The sequence below is a fragment of the Drechmeria coniospora genome, chromosome 02, assembly GCF_001625195.1.
Source record: "Drechmeria coniospora strain ARSEF 6962 chromosome 02, whole genome shotgun sequence".
Taxonomy (NCBI): domain Eukaryota; kingdom Fungi; phylum Ascomycota; class Sordariomycetes; order Hypocreales; family Ophiocordycipitaceae; genus Drechmeria; species Drechmeria coniospora.
The window spans coordinates 915,098-936,380 of NC_054390.1; the positions used below are offsets into that span (position 1 = coordinate 915,098).

The 21,283-nt window shown below is 62.1% G+C and overlaps 7 protein-coding genes across 7 annotated transcripts; 2 read left to right on the forward strand and 5 right to left on the reverse strand.

Moving 5' to 3' along the window:
• Positions 1-511: 511 nt before the first annotated feature.
• DCS_03523 (uncharacterized protein) lies at positions 512-2,052 on the reverse strand (the record flags this gene model as incomplete). Its single annotated transcript, XM_040800842.1, has 2 exons — positions 512-1,199; positions 1,592-2,052. The coding sequence occupies 2 exons, from the start codon at positions 2,050-2,052 to the stop codon at positions 512-514; spliced, it is 1,149 nt and encodes a 382-aa protein (XP_040655875.1).
• A 1,188-nt stretch (positions 2,053-3,240) lies between these two features.
• DCS_03524 (uncharacterized protein) lies at positions 3,241-3,432 on the reverse strand (the record flags this gene model as incomplete). Its single annotated transcript, XM_040800843.1, has 1 exon — positions 3,241-3,432. One exon carries the CDS (start codon positions 3,430-3,432, stop codon positions 3,241-3,243), a length of 192 nt encoding a protein of 63 aa, XP_040655876.1.
• A 4,502-nt stretch (positions 3,433-7,934) lies between these two features.
• On the forward strand, positions 7,935-9,320 carry DCS_03525 (S-adenosyl-L-methionine-dependent methyltransferase; the record flags this gene model as incomplete). Its single annotated transcript, XM_040800844.1, has 3 exons — positions 7,935-8,472; positions 8,591-8,789; positions 8,852-9,320. 3 exons carry the CDS (start codon positions 7,935-7,937, stop codon positions 9,318-9,320), a joined length of 1,206 nt encoding a protein of 401 aa, XP_040655877.1.
• A 667-nt stretch (positions 9,321-9,987) lies between these two features.
• DCS_03526 (uncharacterized protein) lies at positions 9,988-11,054 on the reverse strand (the record flags this gene model as incomplete). Its single annotated transcript, XM_040800845.1, has 3 exons — positions 9,988-10,103; positions 10,164-10,599; positions 10,683-11,054. The coding sequence occupies 3 exons, from the start codon at positions 11,052-11,054 to the stop codon at positions 9,988-9,990; spliced, it is 924 nt and encodes a 307-aa protein (XP_040655878.1).
• A 985-nt stretch (positions 11,055-12,039) lies between these two features.
• DCS_03527 (uncharacterized protein) lies at positions 12,040-12,834 on the reverse strand (the record flags this gene model as incomplete). The annotated part of the gene is made up of 1 exon (XM_040800846.1): positions 12,040-12,834. The coding sequence occupies one exon, from the start codon at positions 12,832-12,834 to the stop codon at positions 12,040-12,042; it is 795 nt and encodes a 264-aa protein (XP_040655879.1).
• A 172-nt stretch (positions 12,835-13,006) lies between these two features.
• Positions 13,007-13,865, forward strand: DCS_03528 (uncharacterized protein; the record flags this gene model as incomplete). Its single annotated transcript, XM_040800847.1, has 2 exons — positions 13,007-13,764; positions 13,823-13,865. 2 exons carry the CDS (start codon positions 13,007-13,009, stop codon positions 13,863-13,865), a joined length of 801 nt encoding a protein of 266 aa, XP_040655880.1.
• Positions 13,866-14,315: 450 nt separating this feature from the next.
• Positions 14,316-19,969, reverse strand: DCS_03529 (acyl CoA ligase-like protein; the record flags this gene model as incomplete). The annotated part of the gene is made up of 4 exons (XM_040800848.1): positions 14,316-15,126; positions 15,190-19,746; positions 19,806-19,828; positions 19,910-19,969. The coding sequence occupies 4 exons, from the start codon at positions 19,967-19,969 to the stop codon at positions 14,316-14,318; spliced, it is 5,451 nt and encodes a 1,816-aa protein (XP_040655881.1).
• Positions 19,970-21,283: the final 1,314 nt, after the last annotated feature.

A 21,283-nucleotide genomic window follows, 5' to 3' on the forward strand; every position in this document is an offset into this window, starting at 1 on the left:
TGCGGAAAGGTGAGACAGAGGAGAGATGTGATATCTGACGCGTCTCTGCCTCTGTACATATCAGTTGATCTGTGCGTCTCAGATGGGCTGGTCGCTCCCTCCATGGTCTCTCAGTGCCTCCATTGTTCCGTCCATGGGGTGCAATGCCCAAAAATCTTCAGTTTGCCTTGGCTGTTCCTCGAGTCCCCCAAGGTAGGCGTCAGGACGTCAGGGCTATGGAGGCGCGAGTCCACCTTTGCCGCGAGAGCGAGATGCCGTCGTGCCCGATGAGAACGCAGTTACCCAACTGCCCAAGATATGAACGAAAGCAACAAGACAAAAGGAAATATGCTGCAAAACAAAGGGTAAAAGTACAGCGTCTGCCCGCTCCGGCCGTAATGTCAATACAACGTCATCGTTAAGTTTCAAGGTGGGTGGAGGGAAGTGCCGGAATGCCCAGCGTTTCATGTCCCAAAGAGACATACGTTCCTGCCCTGTCCCAGTCTTGCCGTGAGTGGTGTGGCATGCAACGTCATGTCCGCCATTTGATGATCCTTTTGGTGCAAATCTTTCGGAATCGTGGCTTCTTGGCCTTCTTGGCCGGAGGCAGACCCGCGGTCACGGCGGGTGCGGTTCCATCGTTGCTGCTGCCGGTACCAATGGTCGTGGCCGTGCTCATGCTCGCGCTCGCCGTGGTACCGCCGGCGCTGCCGTTGTCGGTGTTGGTGCGACCAAGGACGACGCTGAGGGAGCGCGAGGTGCCGGGACCAGCTTCGCTCTGCATCAACTCGACGAGGTCAGGGCCGACGAGGCGGGCGTAGGCAAAGGTGTAGACCTCGTTGCCGTCGAACAGTTCGTTTGTCGTGATGGGGAGGGGTATCGCGGAGAGGATGGGCATGTCGGCGAGTGCGAGTCCGGATAGGGGCGTCGACACACGAGTCGGCGACGGCGGCGCCCCGATGTTGGACGGGGCCGCCATCGATTCGATGCCGAGGCCGGTACCGTCGGTGGCGGGGCGCGGCGTCGTCGACATCGGCGGCGGTTGGCGCTGCGGTAAGCGGCCGCGAGGTGTGTAGTGCGGGGGCAAGTCTTGGGGTTGCGGGTCGCAGATGTGATCGAGCCGGCGCATTCGTCCGGCGAGGGCCATGTTGGAGGTGACGAGGCGTGCGACGCGTCGCTCGAGTCCAAGGAGGGCATTGTGGGCATCGGACTCGCCGGGACTGCGGGAGGAGCAGCTGTTGTCAGCGAACGAGAAGGACGGGCGCCGGCAAGTAGCGCAGAGGGGGGCGTTGAGTATGAAATGGGTTGGGACGGGGTGATGCGATGTGACATGTGACGTGATCTTGGGCATATCCGATTTGGTCGGTGGTTCGCCAGCACGGGTACCTGCGCGCAAGCCGCCTCTTGGCATCATCTTGGCTCCCGTCTTGGCAGCATTTTGATCGGCGGGGGGGAAGGAACGACGGCGTCGTCATCCTTGCCGATTGTCGACGGCAAAAAAAAAAAGAAGCATGGGCAGGTGCGGTAGGGTATGGGCAGGAAGGGGCGAGGGAGGGCAAGGCCATCTGCTGCATCTCGCATCGGCGGCTGCATCTGCATGGGTGCGACTCACCACTTCAGGATGGTCATCATCATCGTCATCGACAGGTTGTGCCACCGGATGCGCGAGCACAGAGCACCGATGCGACGGTCCCAGTCGCACTCGGCAGCCTCGTGCGGCTCGGTGCCGGCCGTGACGCCGCTGCGCTTCTGCTCCTCAAGGACGGCGCAGAGGGTCTGCAGGTCCGAAAGGGCCAGGACGGTGTCGGTTAGGGTGGCGACGACGTCCTCGACGTCGATCCAGCCGGCGCGTTCGGGCAAGGGCAGCTGGGCCGTCTCGAGCAGGGAGAGCGTCTTGCAGAGGATGTGGACGGTGGAGCGGCACTGCTTGACCTGCTGGAGCGCCTGGTTGAGCATGGGCGTCAGCTTCGTCGACGGCAGGTTGAGGTCCCAGATGACGTCGGACAGGCGGCCGCCGACGGCGAGGAGGCCGATGATGGCCGTCGTCACCGTCACCGTCTCGGTCCCGGCCATGGTGGGATGGGGAGAGGGGGCGGTGCGGCGGCGGCGCGTCGTCGACCTGGTCGGGGGTTGCGGGCGTTCCTCTTCAGCCTCTTCTCGGTCGAGCCGTTTCGGCACGTGTCCACGCCGCCGTCCCAGCTCGACGCGTGCGACTCTGTGTTTCCGCCGGCGACGGTCGGCGGCCGGTAGATAAATAGCACACGGTCGAATGCTCGCCGGTCTCCCTGCTCGTCTCGCTCGACGACGGCAGCATCAATCCGACGGCACCAGCTTGTCGTCGAGGGCGGCCACGGCTAGCTCGGTTTGGGCGTGGCGCTGGGCTCGACCCCCCAGCTGCATCGCTGTTCACCGACGACGAGACAGGCCGGAGTCGGTCGAGCTACGGGTCGAGGAACACTGCAGGTGTCTCGCGAGCGTGTAGGGTCCGTCTCTCGCAATCGCTCGTCGCTCTCTCGGCTGCACGTCCTCGTCCCGTCCGAGCTGGGCAAGAAATCAAGCAGGTAATGCGGCCGGGAGGGTGATGCAACGTTGGCTTGCATGGCGGCTCCCCGGGTTCAGCGGTCGGGTCAGGCACCGATTTAAAGGGAGCCAACTCGCATCGCTGAAACGGCGTGCGAGGTGATGGAGCAGGCAGAGGACGGATAGGACGGCATGGGTCCATGGGCGCGAGGGCTACTGGGGCCACGCCGTGGTGGGGCCCCCGCTACGGGGCGCTGCCGAAGAGCCGAACTCGATCAGCCGGCTGCGATGGCTCGTACGAGCGGCGCGTTCGTCGCCGGTAGTGCCTTCTTCGGTCGTCGAGCTGTGCCAACCACGGAGTAGGTGCGCCTGCGTCGGCCCTTCGAGGCGCGCCCGCCCGTACAGGTACATGACGCCTCGGCGCGCGTGGTGCTGGCCACATGTACAGGTACACGCGCCGCTGGCGATTCCTGGCAGCGGCGGCCGTCCTGCCTGCCATTCGTCCTCCCCGTACCGCACCGTACCGTACCGGGCACGGTAATGATGGTCTCAACCCAGCTCGACTCGACTTGACGCTCCGTCGTGGTAGCCAGCGGGGACTCGCACTCGGTCAGTTCGTGCACGGTACGAGTGATGGGCCGGTATCCCTCCACGGCCAGGGGTCCGCCCTTCGAACTCGACCAGCCAGCCCCCTGCAGGCATTCACACGTCCTAGCATTTCGCCTAGGTATCGACCGATCCCTATTCCATTGTGCTGCTGGTGGTCTGTGGCGGCAGGTGCCCTTCCAAGTAAGCTCTTGCACGCACGGCACCTTCTCCCACCATGGTGCCTTCTCCCACCATGGTGCCTTCTCCCATGATGGTGCCTTCTCCCATGATGGTGCCTTCTCCCACCATGGTACCTTCTTCCACCATGGTGCCTTCACCCACCATGGTGCCTGAATACACACACACCTTCTTCCATGATGGTGCCTTCACCCACCATGGTACCTTTTCCCACCAAGCTACCTTCTCCCACTAAGGTACCTTCACTCACCGTGGTACCTTCTCCCATGATGGTGCCTTCTCCCACCATGGTACCTTCTCCCACCGTGGTACCTTCTCCCATGATGGTGCCTTCTCCCACCATGGTACCTTCTCCCACCATGGTGCCTTTTCCCACCAAGGTAACTTCTCCCACCAAGGTACCTTCTCCCACCAAGGTACCTTCTCCCACCAAGGTACCTTCTCCCACCAAGGTACCTTCTCTCACCAAGGTACCTTCTCCCACCAAGGTACCTTCTCCCACCAAGGTACCATGTAGGTACCTCGGAGGCAGGCAGGTGGTGCCCTGGACGGAGATGTGATTGCACTTGCTGCGGCGCAAGGCGTGCCGGTGCCTATGGCATCAGCGACCCGCCGCTCGGGCCGGCGGCGTTCGGAGGCGTCGTCATCGTCCCCATCATCACCGCCGCTGTTTGATCACCCACTCTCGAACGCTTCAGCGATCATGTTCGTTGGGTGACTGCGTTCTTACCAGGAATCGTACCTACCCAACATGCACCTGCACTGCCAGTGGGTAGGTGCCGACCTCGCAGGGCGACCTTGGGCGCTTCCACGTAGGTGAGGTGCTTGGTAGGCATCCCATGCAAGTGCTGGTCGGCCACCGGCCTCTGGCCAGTGACGGTGCACCGAGGCCGTCCCCCTTGCCTCCCTGGCTGCGTACCCGGCACACACATCGTCAGGCGGGGTCCAGGGTCGCTGGCTACGACGGCAGACTAAAATTAGCTGCCCACCCACCAACGACGGAATTCGGCACGGTCGCGGCTCGCCTCTGCGTGGTAATTCGTACGGCATGACTCCTATCTGTTTGTGCACTTGCTTATGTGCACTTGCTTATGTGCACTTGCTTATGTACGCACAATGTACTCGGCACTTGTGCGAGTAATCCAAGTTCATTTCGTCGGGGTACATGTTGGTGTGTGTCGGTGAGCCACGAGTAATACTGACACTCGGCGCATGCGTGCACGACGGCATGAGTCAATGTCGACGACGACTGTCGACAGCCTTTCCACTCGTTGTTTCACGCGCCACCTTGGGTTGTCCAGCTGCTTGCGACCAAGGGCAAGATGTTCCCCAGCAGCGAGCAGGTGCGTGCGCTCACGCAAGATCTGTAGATGCTGTTCTGTGCCACTGCAAGCTTCTGCATCCCATCCATGTCATCTAAAATCGACATGTATATGCGGACGGGCCATGCAGCATGCGTACCAGGTGTGAATCGTATTCGGGCATCTGCGTGTGTCTGCAAGAGGCCCATCGTAGTGTTTGTAGAGGTGCACGCACACACACCATTGTCGGAATGGTCTGGCAAGTTCGCCGTCGCAGTGCGCGGTACATCTGTTTCACTTGACCGCAGATGCTGCTGCGCAGGCTACTAGGTAGGTACCTACCCGGCACCGGTGGAACAGGCGTCGTAACGCCCGCCGAGCACAACGCACGCGCACCGCAGTGGCTCGTACATACCATGTAGCGCTCCCGCCGGACCGCTAGCTTGGACGCCTACCAAGCTCAGGGCACTGCACCGAGTGCTTCGTGCCGTTCCGCGCGGGCTCAACATCCACCACACCTCCGTCAACGATGGAGACGCTCGCATGCACTCCTCCGCCAACGACTGAGCAGAGAGCACGTTGACCATGGCGGGTGGGCGAAACCTGTCTACTTTTCAAGCTTTGCTTATGTGTACCGAAGCGATGGGTGCCGCCGACGGGATGGCCGGATGGTCAAGGCGGAAACGAAAGGTTGAGTCCCGTCAACGTGGCTTATGATGCCATCGTCCCTCGACGAGTCGTGACGCGATCCAGTGGTACGGCAAGTGACTTTCAACCTCCGAACTAGGGGTCGTATCGTCGTCCCGATGGTTTGCACTTTGCGTGCCGAGCTTTGAGTGCCGAGCGGTTAAAACGCAACGAGGCGGCGTGCGTTGCCTGCCATTGACGCGGACTTGGCGGGCCCACGGTAGCTGACGCCGGCTGCTGAAAAAAGGGCAGATGCACGTGAGGTTGCGCATACCAGCCTAGGCCGGCATTTATTAATACTTGCAGGTCCACATGCATGACCGGTGTATTACGGAGTACATGCAAGCGAGCATATGTCTGTCCGGTACTGCTGCGCTGCAGAGGCCGTCAGCACCATGGCTCGGATAGATGCATGTCCAGAGGTCTACCCGTCTTCCGGGGCGGGCAACGACTACGGTAATGAATGCAAGCGCAGCCTCCGACGCCGTGTGTGCGTCGAAAATGCAATATACCTACTGTGTGCTTATGCATCTGGTGCCTGCACGTTTCCCTGCTGCCCATTTTTGGCTGCAAGGTGCAATGAATCGGAAAGCCATGGTTGTAGAGCAAACGCATCGACATGATACAGCTGTGCGACGCCTCTACATGCTGGACAGCTGCTTCCCTCATGCCGTACACCCACTATTATGCATGTACAGTTGCGCAGAAAAACCGCACGCTATGCTGTGCAGGTCCCTGACCCCCAGGCGTCGGTGGACACTGACATTGACGGCGGCAGCGCCAGAGACATGTTCCTACTAAGATGGTGTATGGTAAAAGCAGGGCAGTGCTTCTTTTCCTGTTCCAAGTACTGTACAGAGTGTAATACAGTAGTACTCCGTACTGCGCTATTCCAAGAACTCCGGGCAACGAACTCCGCAATACCTACGGAGTAGTGCAATATTATTACTTCGTACGGAGTATTACTGCACGAATACTTACTTGTACTTGTGTTCGTACGATACTCCGTCCGTGCCTACTGTATGTTATATACTGTACTTACATTAACAAGGGTGTAATAAATGTGCCGGCTCCACGTGTTGGCATCTGCCCCGATTTGGTTTGGCTTCCTGTCGCAGACCCCGATCCTGTCTAATAGTGTCTGTCCATGGTTGTCAGCCCATCATGATGTGGTTGCGAGATTCGTTCGCGCCTCTCTAGTCACGGCCATCGGTTGGATGATGGGCCCTAATTACCTGGGACACGAGAATGAGGACCTCCATCGCGCATGTGCAATGTTGGACGCCACAGGCTCGAGCTCGGTGTGTGCATGTGCAAACGACCTGAGGCAGAAACGACCTGAGGCAGAAACGACCCGAGGCAGAAACGACGCGAGGCAGAGCCAGTCCCATCGGCAAGAGCGGCAATTCTTCGCGTCGTATTACGTCAGTCGAATCATCTAATCCACGTGTGCACCCAAGTCGCCATCTTTGCCTTGCATTGTTCTTTCTTGGTTCTATCCCTACCGAGATGGGGTCATTCCCAAACGATAGGAAACGAGCATCATTCTCTCCGCCGTCGACCGTCATCCGATCGAGAGGATGGCCAGCAGAATCTCCACGACGATGGCGCTTCGCGACATGCCATTGAAAAGCCGCAGACCTAATGGCCACACCGACATCGCTGCTCTGCTCGTATCGGCTACTGTCGACCCCAACGTACCATGGCATCGACGATTGTCCGTCTCCGTTTCCTCCGTCCTGGAGGCGATGCATCGATGGCGGGACGTCGGGACATCCTCCTCCCGAGGGCGTCGTATGGAGCACCATCGCTGCCTCTCCCATCTCCGGCATATGGCATGCAGGCCTGTGCAGCGGCGCCGTGGCGGCATCTTGTCACCTGTCACCCCGACACGTACAGTACCAGTGGCGATGCCTGTACGGTGCACCCATGGGTCTCGCGCGCTCTCCTCGCCTGCCGGCCGCCATGGCCGCCTCCGCGGTGGCTGGAACGGGGTGATATTAGTGCCCCCTAGTCGCCGCAAGCCACCGGCCTGTTGGGGGGGAACAGGGTCTTGTACCCGCATTCTCGTACCTACAGCTCCCCGTGGCCGCCAGCGCTGTGCCTGCTGGGTACCTGTGGCGGCTCGCACAGTGGCGGTTGCTCGACGCCGTACTGTTCCCTGCCGCGGCCCTTGGTTCCCGACCTTCTGTTTCTGTGCTCTCCGTCAAGCGTGCTGTTCGCAACCAGCCAGCCAGCTAACCTAATTGAGGGTCGGTGGTACCATGTCTTGGGCTGGGCCTCAGGGCACGCGAGATCCCCTCCTCCCCCCGACGATGGGATGGGACGAGCGGCTCGTCGTTGCCCTGCTTCGACAAACGACCGTCACTGCCTGCACCGCACCTCCTCGGTCGTCCTCGTCATCACGCCGAAGCACAGCACGTCCGTCCGCCGTACGAGCCTCGCTTTCGCCCAATTGCCGTCAGCACCGGTGGCACCAGGCCTCTCGCCGACGACACATCATCTTCCGCAGCTCCCGCTCCAGGCCTCTCGCCGACGACACATCATCTTCCGCAGCTCCCGCTCCAGCTTCTCCCACCGTCGGGCATCTTAGGTCGACCCTCGTGGTCGCCCACGTGCTTGCTCGTGCGGGTACGCATCCCCATCACACCACACCGGGCCATGGGCAACGGGCATGACGCCGTCGACCACCGGCCCGACCAGGCCGGGAGCCCTACCCCGTCGCTCGCCTTCGCCGCCTTGCCGCCGACGATCGAGGCCGCGAGCCAGCCGGGAGAGGAGAACGAGTTCGAAATCAACGAGGAGCCCTTCAACGACGGCACCGCGAGCGTCAGCTCGAGCGTCTACGCCTTCACCTACGAGCGCGGCCGTCGCTACCACTGCTTCAAGAACGGCCGGTACCCGATCCCCAACGACGACCAGGAGCAGGAGCGGGAGGATATGAAGCACGCCATGCTCATGGAGCTCACCGACGGCACCCCCTTCTACGCACCCACCGGCGACCACCCCCAGACCATCGTCGACGTCGGCACAGGGACCGGTGAGCTTCCCCTTGGTACCCTGCTCCCTCCATGCTGCCCAGCCCTGCCCAGCCCAGCCCTGCCGTGCCATGCCTCTTGGCACCCCCGCCGCTACGAGCACGGCCGGCCCGCGCTCGTCGCCGTGACGTGCCGTGACATGACCGACGCGCACCCGTCCCGTACGTTCGTTCGCTGACCGAGCCAGGCATCTGGGCCATTGAGGGTTTGCCCCGCCGCGCCGCAACCTCCCTCGGCGCCGCCCGCCGCTGCCGACTCTGTGCTGACGGACCGCTTCAGTCGGTGACAGGTATCCGAGCGCCCGCGTCCTCGGCATCGACCTGACGCCGATCCAGCCCGTGTGGCTGCCGCCCAACGTCGAGTTCCTCGTCGACGACTGCGAGAAGGAGTGGCTCGTCGCCGACGTCGACCTCGTCCACTTTCGCTTCATGGCCATCTTCCTCCACGACATCAACCTCGTGCTGAGCCACGCGTACAAGTGAGTGCGGCGCCCAGAGTGGCGCTGAGCTTCATTTTTTTTTTGACTCGTCGCCCTCGCAGGAGCATGCGGCCCGGCGGCTGGGTCGAGTTCCAGGAACTCGACGGCACGCCCTTTTGCGACGACGGCACCATGACCGACGACGACGCCTTCCAGAGGCTCCACCATGTCGCCTCCGAGGCCTACGCGGCCCTGGGCATGAGCATGTCGGCTGCCTCCCGTCTCGAGTCGGTCCTCATCGACGCCGGATTCGTCAACATCCATTGCAAGATCCTCAAGGTGCCCATCGGCGTCTGGGCCAAGGACAAGACGATGCGCCTCATCGGCCTCTACCAGAAGACGGCCGTGCTCGAGTTCATGCCCGCCATGGCCGGCCGGCCCTTCGAGGCCCTCGGCATCCCCGCCGCCGAGGCCCAGCTGAAGCTTGCCATGGCTCGGAAAGCACTTGAGGATACGACGGTGCACCGCTACTTCAACTACTACTTCTGGTACGCGCAAAAGCCGACGGAGCCCATGTCGCACGGGCCTTGAGCGAGCTGCATCTGGCCAGGGACCATGTGCGCGCTCGATGCGGGCGGTGGCGCCGTCGTTGAACGATGATGGATGCCATCCTCGTTCATGCATTCCTCGGCCACCTCGCCACTTTCCACCGCCAACGCGAGGTGTGCGATGACGTGATTGGCTGCCTTCACGACCAGCAAAGCCGCGACGTGCGATGAGACGAACGTCGTGGGAGCATTCGATGGACGATCTTCGGGAAGCGAGAGCGCCGGTTTCCTAGAAAGCCCGTTGGGCAGCCCTCATTGGGGTCGTTGCCCTACCCGATCCATGGCCCGAACCGGGATGCGAACCTGTGTGACACGGCCATTGGAAAGAGATACACAGCCGGCAGCACCATTAACCTTTGTTGATACGCCAGGCGGCGCGAGAGAGCGCTGGTCAGCGGCCCTCGCGTCGTCTATCCAAAAAGCGGCCGACGACGCAGCCTCGGACGAGCGGACATGTAGACTGGTCTATCTACATCTCATACATACCAATCATCCCAACAAATGACGCGGCCGATGCGCCGTCGTGATCAAGAAACGCACGTGTGCCCGCAGCTGTGGCAAGACGTGGGGTCCACCCCCTGCCGCTTGCTCGTGCAGAGGCGACATGCTGCTGTGAAGACCGGGAGAGTCTACGGAACGGCAGGCGAGGCTCACGCCGAGGGCGCCGTGCCGCCGACGCTGTGACGCGTCCTCTTCCGGCTGCTGGTCGTGGACGGGTGCATCTTCTCGTTGCGCTCGCGCTTGAGCTTGTCGTCGAGGACCCGGGCTGCGCACCGTTAGCGGCGTCGGGGAGAGGAAAGGACTGGAGAGGGGGCGGGCGACGGACTGAGGACGTCGTATCCAAACTGAGGGTGCTCGAGACACAGGGCCTTGAACTCGTCCTCGGCCTCGGATCGCAGCGTGTGGGAGCGGGCGGCCCAGAAGCTCGCGATCGGGGCCCGGACCTTGGCGTCGTCGTTGCTCGTGTGGCCGTAGACGTAGCGCGCGTACGTGATCTCACCCTTGGCCGTCGAGTTGACGCAGTGGATCTTGGAGCCGGCGAGCGACTTGAGCGCGCTCATGCCCAACTTTTCCGCCAGCGTATAGATGCGCGCATGCAGGAGCAGGTGCTCGCCCGTGTCGTCGACGGCCGGCAGGCTCGGGTCCGATTCGAGCGCCCGCTGGCCGGCGAGCTTTTTGGGGAAGTACTCGCCGGTGTAGAGGAACTCGAGGAAACCGCCGACGGCGGCCGCGTCTTCGTCGGGAAGCTCTACTTGACGCGGCTGGAATGGACGGTGGCTCGTTAGTCGACGTCGGCGTCGGCGGCGGACCGGTGCAAAGGCACGCGGGGGCGGGGGACGCTCACGCTGCCGTCCTCGACGAAGCCCTGGCAGGCGGACTCGAAGAAGGGACTCTGGACGAGCAGCGCCTGGTGGGCCGTGACGAGGGTCTGTTCCTGGCCCTCGCCGATCAGCAGGTTGACGATGGGACTCTGCAGGTAGCTCGTGAAGCTGGTCCGGCCGTCGGCGACCGCCTCGACGGCGACTGGTGGCAAGTCCGTCGCCGTCGCCGGCTCCGACTCGGCGTTGAGCGTGCGGGACGGTTCGGCCTCGCTCATGCGAACGTCGGCGATGTCGCTCGTCGCCGTCGAGTCGAGAACCGCATTCGCCGCCGTCGATTCCGCCTCGCCGTTGGTCGGCATCGAGTCGACGTCGACGTTTTGCACCACCGCCGACATGTTTCAGCCGGCCTCGCGCAATGTTCTGGCTTTCAATTCGCCTGCTGGGAGGCTTAATCGCCGTGGGAAATGAAACCTGCTTCAACCGTGGACTTGCTCGACAAGGCGCCGCGTCGATGGAGGCAGTCGGAACGGGTGGGAGCCGGCCGAGGAGAGGAGCGCGTGCCGAGACGAGGCGAGAGTGTCCAAGACATTTTGCAGCCAGCATCGTTGATGAGGCAGCCCTGGGAGGCTGGGGGATTCAAGGAGCCACAGCAGCTTCCCAGCAGGCAGAGAGACCCACTGTAAAGGAAGCAACTTCACGGGATCGTTGCGCTGTAATAATTTCCACTGGTGCCTGGCTTGATGGCTAGTCAGCCATGTAAGTACTTACTGAAGTGCTAGTAAAGTAATACCGGTGGAGGACGGTTCGGCGTACCTGTATGTCCATGTACGGAGTCTTGCGCCTGTACTTGCAAGTAATGGCGAGATATTTACAGTGCATTGGCTTGCCGAAGAGGCAATCAATCCCAGAGGCAATCAATCCTAGAGGCAATCCTAAAGGAAATCCTAGAGGCAATCCTAGAGGCAATCCTAGGCCGGGAATTCCCACTACCGCTGCCGAGTTGAGGCTTCTTACTTTCACCTACACCTACGCTAGGTGCTTCATTCTGGTAATGCTAGTACGGAGTTGTCGAGTAGGATTGTTCGTTCTTGGTGCCTCGTTATTAGTTGAGTCGTAGGTGCCGTACATGTGCAGTCGGTATTGCTGCACACCACCGTCCGCACACAAGTCCACAGCACTCCCTGCTGGCGGAAGCTTCCCGGCACCGATCGAGGAATCGTGCGGTTTTGCATCGCTCGCTCGTCTTCCATCCATGCTCGGCCCTTTCTGTGCAGCAACCGATGCGAGCGTGGCGGTTGCTCGCCGGACCGACCTGGGCCCTGGACGGACGAATCCTGCGCAGACGGCTCCGGCGGCTGAAATCAAGGCCTCGCGCCGACCTCACCTCCACCTCTCCATCTCGACGACCAAGCCTGGCAGGAGCTCAAAGGCGCCGGCCTCGTCCCCGAGCAGCGTCAGCTTGATGGTCGGCGACATGCCGTCGCCCCCCCCGAGCAGCCATATCGCGTGCCGGCCGACGGTCGACTCCGAGGGGACGTTAAAGTGCCACGACAGGGCGCCCGTCTGGTAGTGCATCGCGTCGTACACTCGACAGAGCGTGGCGAACTCCTGGTTCGGCACCGCGAGCGTCAGGGAGGAGACGCCCCGTGCGCCGCAGGCGTGGCGCGTCCAGTGGCCCTCCTCCTCGTACGGCACGCGTAGATGGCGCGGCGTGCGGTCGAGGCACCAGAAAGGGAGCCGTCCGGGCCACGTCTCGTTCCCGGCCCTGTCTCTCGCGGCGGCGACGGCCCACCGCAGCATGGTGCCGTCGGGCTTCGTCCTGCCGCCGGCGACGGGGTCGTCGTAGGTGATGCCCGTCGTGGCGTCGAGCACGTTCATCTGGATCGAGGCGAAGCCGCCCTCGGACGGCAGGGTGTAGGCCCAGTCGATGATGGCGCCCTCCCGCAGCCGGCCCCAGCGGTGTCTCCGTCGCCGCTCGGCGTCGACGTTGGCGAAGAAGGCGACGAACTCGATGTAGACGCCATCCTCGAAGAGGATCAGCTTGTTCGACGTGAGGCCGTCGGCGTGGACGCCGCCGGGGGCCACCGTCAGCAGGCCGTGGAGCCTCGTCGGCAGCCTCTCGAGCGTCTCCTGCGAGACGAGGATGACAATGTGGTCGAGCGTCGGTCCCGACATCTTGTGGTGATGACGACGATGATTCTACCGATCCGAGGCCAAGAAGAAGCGGAAGCGAGTGGCCCGAAGCGCTCGCGATCTCGGTCTCGCAGGCGGGGTTGGCTGCGTGTCCCAAATCGTCATCCAACCGGGGCGTCGTGAACTGGGCGTGATCGGTTGGACGATGCGAGACATGCATGTTTCACCGGCAGACCGTGGCGGTGCTTATACGAGCCCGGGCTCGTGCTTGTCCTCGTCCGACGAGAAATGTGACTCCCGGCTCGTAGGCTCCTCGGTTCGTGGCAGGGAAGCAGATCCAAGTCCAGGCTCTTCCATCTCACCTCGCTCGTGCTCACGCATTCGGCACGGTCCTGGGTACGGTGAGCTGGCGGAGAGGAGCCAGCCTGTCTGGGTCGGCCGTGACGAATCGGCAACAGCACGAATAGCACACAAGTCCTGCCGCCAGCACGAACGAATCGAGCCCGTGCTGCTTTGGGAAGTTGCATCGACGAAATCCCGGACCCGATGCGCCATTGACGCATCATCGCATGGTGGTTGGGAGCCTCATCGATACACCGAGATCGAGCAAAGTGCGACCTGCTCGTCGGATCCGAAACGCTTTTGCATTCGACGGCAAGGTGACCTCTTCCCCCCCTCCCCTGGCCGACATGAGCACGAAGCGCCGAGTCGCGAGCACACGGTCAACGCAACCGAGCATACCATCTGCAACCGCCGTGGAGGCCGTCACGAACTTCCTCACCGCCGACGACCAACAATGGTAGAGAAGGCTGCGGCGGCATCGAGAAATCGCGGCGACATCAAAATTCGTGACGGCACCGGACACGAGTACCTCGATCGGTGGGAACAGCCGTCTGCCGAGGCTATCGGTGAGTCAATCGCCCGCCGCCCGCTTCTCGTGCGTTTCCTCGATCTCGAATCGGCAAGGTCCAGGTCCGTCATGCATGCATCGTCCACTCTTGGCTATACGCCATGCTGCCATCATCGCAAGGCGGGGTCGGGCGGGGACTGTGGCCAACCGCCAGCTGCCTTGACCGTTTGTCATGTCGACCGTCCGCGGAGACGTCCGTCCTGCATATCGCTCCCTGCCAGCCATCTTGTCATGCGTACGGTGCGCGACAGGCATACGCCTGCAATACGAGTAGATATCTATCAACCTAGTGCCAACCGGCCTTGCCCAAAAAATGCAATGCCGCGTTGGGAACTGGAATATGCATGGCGAAGCGTTCCATCATGCATCGTGTACACATACGCCAGATGCAGCCGATGCAGTTGTGTCCACGAGGAAGGGGGGGGGGGGGGTGGGAGGGGGAGTCAGGCTCGGGGTCATGATGGGGAGGTAGGGGGGAAGGGGGGATAGGGGGGATAGGGGGGATAGGGGGGATAGGGGGGATAGGGGGAATGCACCGATCCTGCTCGCAACCGAAACTCCGGCTTCACCTTGCGTCGCTGTTCTGTCCGTTCGTCCCGCATAACTCGACGCCTCACCGTGCGTTGGCGCTTCCGGCGAGGTTCATGTGCATCATCGCGTTCGTCGTCCAGTCCTCGTCCTCCTCGTCGTCCCCGCCGTCGAGCTCGAAGACGTCGCGGCCATCCACTCCCGGCAGTCGGATCCGAGGAGGAGGTCGCGCCTCGCTCGATCTCGGTACCATATTCGGTCCCGCCGTCGACGTCACCTCGGCCCGGCCAAACTGCGTCTCGTCCGCCTGTCCGTCGCCGCGACCGTGGGCCGTCTCCCGAGCGTAGCCTGACGACGAGGCCGGCTGTTCCTGCGCCAGGCTGCCGCTCCTCTGCGCCGACGCCGACCTGGAGAGCTGATCCATCTGCTCCTCCTGCAGGCTGTCCCTCGCCTGCGCCGGCGTCATGTTCGAAATTTGATCCATCTGCTGCTCGAACTCTTCCTGCTCCATGATCCGTGGCGCCGACTCGGCATTCCGGAGGTTCGACGATCCGGCCGCCGGGATGCCGGAACGCAGGCTTCCGATGGACGTCCTGTTCACGTCGCCGCCACCGCCGCCACCCTCGCCCATGGCCGCCAGATCCAGGTCCCGGATGGCAAACTGGGCCAGCGTCCGCAGCTTTCGCGTCACCCAGCCGGCGAGGATCTTGCCCCGCTGCTTCTCCCCCAGCCGCGAGCGAGGAAAGTCACCCCTGCTGACGAAGGCGACGATGTCGACGACGATCTGGTGCTCGTTGAGGATCGCGTTGACGATGACGGGCACGATCGACGCCAGGTACGGCTTGCGGCTGACCTCGACCATGACGACCACGAGGCCGCCCGCCTGGAAGACGGCGCTGGCAAAAGGGTCAGTCGGTCGTCTTCGGCCCGCGGGTCATGACAAGGATGGGGCAACCTACCAGCCTCCCGCCACGATGTTGCGGTGACACCGCTCCACCGAGCCCTCAATGTCCATGGGGAAATGGCTCAGGCCCGTGACCTCAAACGTCTCGCCGATGCTGCCGAGCACGAACAGCACCTGCATCTCCACCAGCGCTCCGCCGGGCCCGATGGGCCGGCTGACGGTGTGCAGGAAGCCGAGGTCGCCGGTTCGCACGTAGCCGACGCTCGGGTCGCCGTCCATGGTGCGGCCGTCGAATCGCTCGGCGTCGAAGGCGTCCTTGGATCCGTAAAACGACTTCACGCACGCCTCGGAATCGACCCAGATCTCGCCGTACTCGCCGTCGCGGCAGTGCATCCGGCTCTCCGGGTTCACGATGGCAATCTGCGTCGAAACGGGAACCATGCCGGAATCCTGCACCAGAAGCGCCTTCGGGTCCGACTCGGCATCGACCGGCACCACCAAGCCGCGGCGGAGCGCCTTCGTGTCGAGCCAGAGCTCGATCGGCTCCACGCACATGTAGGAACGCGAGGCGACCATCGGGTTGAGCACGTGCGAGTAGACCGTGTTGATGGCCGTCCTGTCGAGGCCGACGGCGGCAAAGTGAAGGCGGACCTTTTGGAACACGTCCACCCTCGGCCTGCAGTCCGCCGTGATCATCATGTTCTTGAGCTCGTGCAGCGTGTATCCCTTCGCCTGCATCGCCGACATGGCGTGGTCGAGCATCTGGGGCGTCGCGTACGTGTCCTTGACCTTGTACCGGGACAGCGTCACGAAGAGCGACATGGGGTTCTGCGCAAACTCGACGGGCGAGAGGAGGTAGGTCGGCGTGCCGATGTAGATGCCCATGAGGCACGTGTGGATGAAGCCCAGGCCCGTCGTGCTTCGGACGCACCCGAGCACCGGCCGCGAGCTCGTCATCTGGCACGTCTCCTTCTGCACCTTGCACATGCCCATGATGGTGTCGTGCCCGAGCTGGACGGCGATCCGCCGCTGGTCCGGCGTCCAGTACGTCCAGACGACGACCGGATAGCCCGGCCGCACCCAGGCGGGGTCGATGGTCAGGCCCAAGTCTCGCAGCCCGTTGTTCTGCTTCGGCGGCTTCGTCGTGTTGTAGACGCTCGGGATGGCGATCTTGAGTATCTGGGCCGACTGCTTGATGTGGCTCGCCACCACCTTGAGCTTGATCAGATGGTCGACTTCTTGGTTCACCAGCACCGCCTTGACGCGGTAGTCGGACACTATGTGCAGAAAGGCCGGCACGTCCTCGTTCAGCCGGTTCTGGTCGAGCGGGGACATCGGGATGATGACGGCCCCCAGGTTGATGCAGGCATGGACGGCGAAGACGAACTCTTCCGAGTGCGTGTACATGAGAATCAGATGGTCGCCCGGCCGCACCTTGACCTTGTTCTTCAGGTACATGGCCACGGCGGCCAGCTTGGTGTCGAACTTGCGCCACGTGACGCCTTTGCCCTCGCGGCCCCGGCCGTCGATGGTGCAGTACGACAGCTCCTCGGGCTGGCGGGCCACGCGCCACTGGATGAGGTCGGTGATGCAGGCAAAGTTGTTCAGCGGCGTCGAGGTCCTGTCGTCGATGACCACCTCCCGGCGGTCGATGCCCGAGTACTGCTTGTCGGCGGCGGCGAGGATGTTCTCCCTCGACTCGGAGGCAACCTGCGACCATATGCCGCCGAGGGGGTCGATGCCGATGGGCAGGTTGAGGACGGCATGCTCGACGCCGAACTTGACGTGCACGCAGGGTAGGTTGCCCAGGTCAAACTCGCGCCGGCACAGCATGTTGCCGATCTCGCGCCGGCCGTTCTTGAGCACCCGCGGCAGCGAGTTGGGGGCCGTGATCATGATGCAGTAGAGTCGAAGGTGGTGCTCCTGCATGAGCACCTCCATGCATCGGCCCGCCAGCGAGTCCAGCAAGGCCGTGTCGAGCTGCCGGGGCGGGCCCCCGGAGGTGGCGGGCGCCGTCGAGGCGGCAGCAGATTCGAGAACGAGGACGGGAAGGTGTTCCTCGTTGACGAAGACGTCAAAGGCCGAGCAGTCGTAGATCTTGGGCACGTTCTTGACGATGCTCACCACCATGTGCTGGACGAAGAAGTAGCGGTACTCGGCAATCTCGTGGCCGTGCTCGACCCACTCGACCTTTTGCCGGATTCGATCCTCGTAGAGACCGAGGACGTACACCTTTCCCTCGATGACGGTCCCCAGCAGACCCGTCCGTAGGAACTCGGGCTCCACCGGCGTCGGCGTCGGCTCGCCGGGCTCGAACTTGTACGGCCTTGCGTGGAAGATGAGCTCGGTGTTCTTGGGCTGGGCCCAGAATCCGCCGGACAAGGAGGGTGAGTCGACCCAGATCTCGCCGACGCTGCGCGGCGAGGCGAGGAGGCCGGTCTCCGGGTCGACGACGGACAGCGTCGCGTCGGGGATCGGGTAGCCGAAGGCGCCGACGCGGACCATGTCGGGGTTGCCGACCGCCTTCCTCTCCACCTCGTCCCCGTAGGCGGTGACGATGACCTCGTTCGTCTTCAGAGCCTCGCGATCGAGAAGCACCTCGTTGACCTCCTTGTTCCCGCGCCGCTGCATCGCCTTGGTCGTTCCTCCGCCCAGGAGGCTGGCGAAGCCGTTGCCGAGCGTCGACGACTGCCTCTCCCTGTCTCCCCGATCCTCGTCCGAATCGGCATCGGCCTCCCTCTCGAGCTTGAGAGAGACGCCCATGCGCTCCTCGCCTCCGAGCCAGTCACGCATGCTGATGACCATGCCGCCGTGCTCGGGGAGGCAGAGCATCGGCGCAACAACGTCCCGCGCTCTCGGGTTCCGTAGCGGTCGCAGCCATCGGTCGGCGAGGACCTCGTGAAACTCGCCGTCGACGGTGAGGGTGTCGATCAGGCACAGCTTGACGGCTTGGAAATTCGGCTCGACGCCTTTCTTGAAGTTTCGCGTCGTCATCGGGTCTTGCTGGTAGTTGTACGAGGCCCGCTTGAGGCCGGGATAATCGGCAATCATGACGGTGGCCTTGTACTTTGTGATGAGGTGGGCGTACAGGCCCGGGACGTCGACGGCCTTGTTGTCGAACCAGACGGTCGTGTGGCCGCCGTAGACGGTCAGGAGGACGCTGAGGATCATGCCGATGCCCTGGCGCGGGTCAAGGTACGAGAGCAGGATCTCGCTGCCGGCGGCGCCGCCGATGAGTCGGCCGTTCTTGTCGCGCAGCGACGGGTTGAACGTGTCGCCGGGGCCGTTTCCGGGAACGGTCATGACCATGGCGCTCAGGCAGGCCATCTGGTGCATGATGGTGCGGTGGCTCAGGACGACGCCTCGCAGGTCGCCCGTCGGCGCTCGGGAAAACTCGATGTAGGCAAGGTCGGGGACGGACAGGGCGGGGATGTCCTCCTTCTTCTTGGGGTGGAAGCTTCCGAACTCGTTCGTCTTCCACCACTCGACGCCCTTTGGCCACGTGAGCTTCTGGGCGGTGATGTCGCGCTGGAAGGCCTTGAGGTTGTTGTCCGTCGTCAGGGCCAGGTGGGCCTGGGTCGTGGTCAGGATGTAGTTGAGACGCTGGTAGTCCTGCAGATCGTTGATGGGAACGGCGACGACGCCGGCGATGAAGCAGCCGAGCATGGCGATGGCAAAGTCTATGACCTCGCTGTCGCGGTAGACGAGGGCGACGCGATCGCCGCGGTAGAGCGAGCTCTTGTCCCTTATGACCTGGGCGACCTTTTCGGCGCGCGACGCCAGCTTGTCCCAGGTGATGGATGCTATCTCCTTGCCCTTGCCGTCGAGAACCCAGTAAGCGGGCGTCTTGGCCGACTTCCGCGCTCGGTGTCGCAGGACGGCGGCAATGTTTTCGAAGCCGGACATGGGCGTGCTGTGGTCCTGGGGGTCGTAGATGGCGAACGGCACCTCCCTGGGCTCCAAGGGCGACTGGTACTCCAGCGCCTCCGGGGGCGGCAGGTCGCTCGCGGCGAGCATCGGGGGCGCCACGGCGGCGGCGGGGGAGAAGGCTTCGCTCGAGGAGTACTTGTGGGCCACGACGTACTCCCCCTGCTGATGCTGGTCGTAATGCTGCTGGCCGGCAAAGTCGGAGAAGTAGGCGTCCGAGTCCTTCATGGTTCCCGTTCGACCGTCATAGTGCTGCTGCTGCTGATGCGGATGCGAGTCGGCGTATGGACCCTGCTGCTCAGGCTTGAAGGCGTAGTCTCGCGAGGCCATGGTCCCGCTCCTCGTGGGACCGTCACTTCCGGGCGTCAGGAAGAGTGAGTCGCGACCTCCGGTCATGGCATGCTCGGCGACGGAACCGACGACATGCAGGGGGCCGCCAGAGGTCGAGTCTGGCGTGTGACCGTAGCCGGAGGCTGGCCGGTACGACGAGTTGGTCGTGCTCGGGTCGGAATCCTGACCGGCTATGGCATTGTAGGCCGCCGCCCTGTGGCCGTTGCTCGAGCCGTAATCCGAGTCGTCGGGGGAGTGTATCCTCAGGCCGGATCGCGGCTTCGGAGCAGCGGCCGGCTCGCTGGGGGGCGGGGCCAAGTATTGTGACAGCAGCAGGGTGCGGCGTTTTTGATAGCTGGCACGGGTCAGTCAGCCGTCGGTGGGCGGAAGGAAGGCAGGCTGCGATGGACTCACCCCTTGTCTGTGATGTCTCCCTCCTGGGGAAGAGCGGGTTAGCGGTTGAACGATTCGAGTCGAGGCGGCTCGTTGGCCACAACTTCAAAACACAAAACACACACCTGCAGCTCCCGGTCCAAGTCGTCGAGCCGGTCCTGGAGCTCGGCATCATACTCGTCCATGTTGAGAGACGGCTGTGCGGCCGATTAGGAGCCGGCACGTAATGCTGCTTTCGGGGTCTGTCGAGAACTGTATTCCACGATGATAGTTGGAGGTCGGAACGCTGGTGGCCATGAACGGCAAATTGGCTTTGATGGCCACCGAGCAGCCCCGTCGGCGGCTGGCGCGTGAGTGACGTACCTACTAATACCTAGTACCTTTTGCCGTTCTAAAAGTGCTGTAGAGGGGTGCGGGGGGCTTCAAGGCGCCGTGGGCGAATCACTTCAACGACGCCGAGAGGTGCGAAACACGGAGCACGGTAATTAATGCATGGTGCTGAGGTACGGCCGAACGAGCAGGCACCTCACCATTGAGGGATTCCAAGCCGGGTATCCCCTGATGCTGGTACAGTGCCCACATGTGTACTACTGCAGTACTTACTTGTACATACTACCCTAGGTAGATACCACGGTGCTAGAAGGTACCAGGTAGGTACCCAGTACGGAGGAGTTTGGTACTAATTCCTCCTGGGAACTAATTAATAGATGTATTCTACAGAGTATCCGTACTGCACGAGGGTACTCGGTATCTAAGTACTAGGTACTAGGTAGTAAGAAAGTACCGTATGGATTACCCAGTAACAATACTCGGCACCTCGGAAATGTGAAGTACAGAGTAATTACAGTACATGTACCCCGTACGTGTACAGTACTAGGTAGGTACTCGCGTGGTTCAACCCCCGAAGTGAATGAAGTGGAAAACCTTGATTATCCAAAAATCCCATTCTCCATCCAAGTCTCCATCATACGTAGCACGCACTACAGTACAAGTAGATAATTCCCTAATTGTATGTACTGTACTGTAGGTGGGTGTTGACAGGAACTAGGTAGGCAGATGGGTATCGACTGTTAAGACATTACATTACGGAGTACGGAGTGCCTGGAATAAATACAGCAAGTATTGGCACCTATGCCGTTCAGTAGCAAAGTCCGTCCTGGTTGCACTTACACCCACAGTATGCGTCCTCGGTACGAAGCAGATGCATACAAGTACTCGTGAGTATTCACTATTAACATCCATCAACCACCAGTACAGTCTACATCTGCGTATGCACGGAGTATGCACGGAATATAGCGCGCTTTCTTGACCGCGTTCTCGCTGCTACTGCTGCATGCAACTACATGTATTGTTTTTGGTTCTCATGATGCTGCAACCAAGGACTTGTCAGCGGCACTAGGGCCCTGCCTCCGTGCGGTGAACGTACTGCAGGCACATACAGCACGGGGGTGGCAGCAGTACTTACTCACGCGGTACAACTTGCAAGTAATAATACCTGT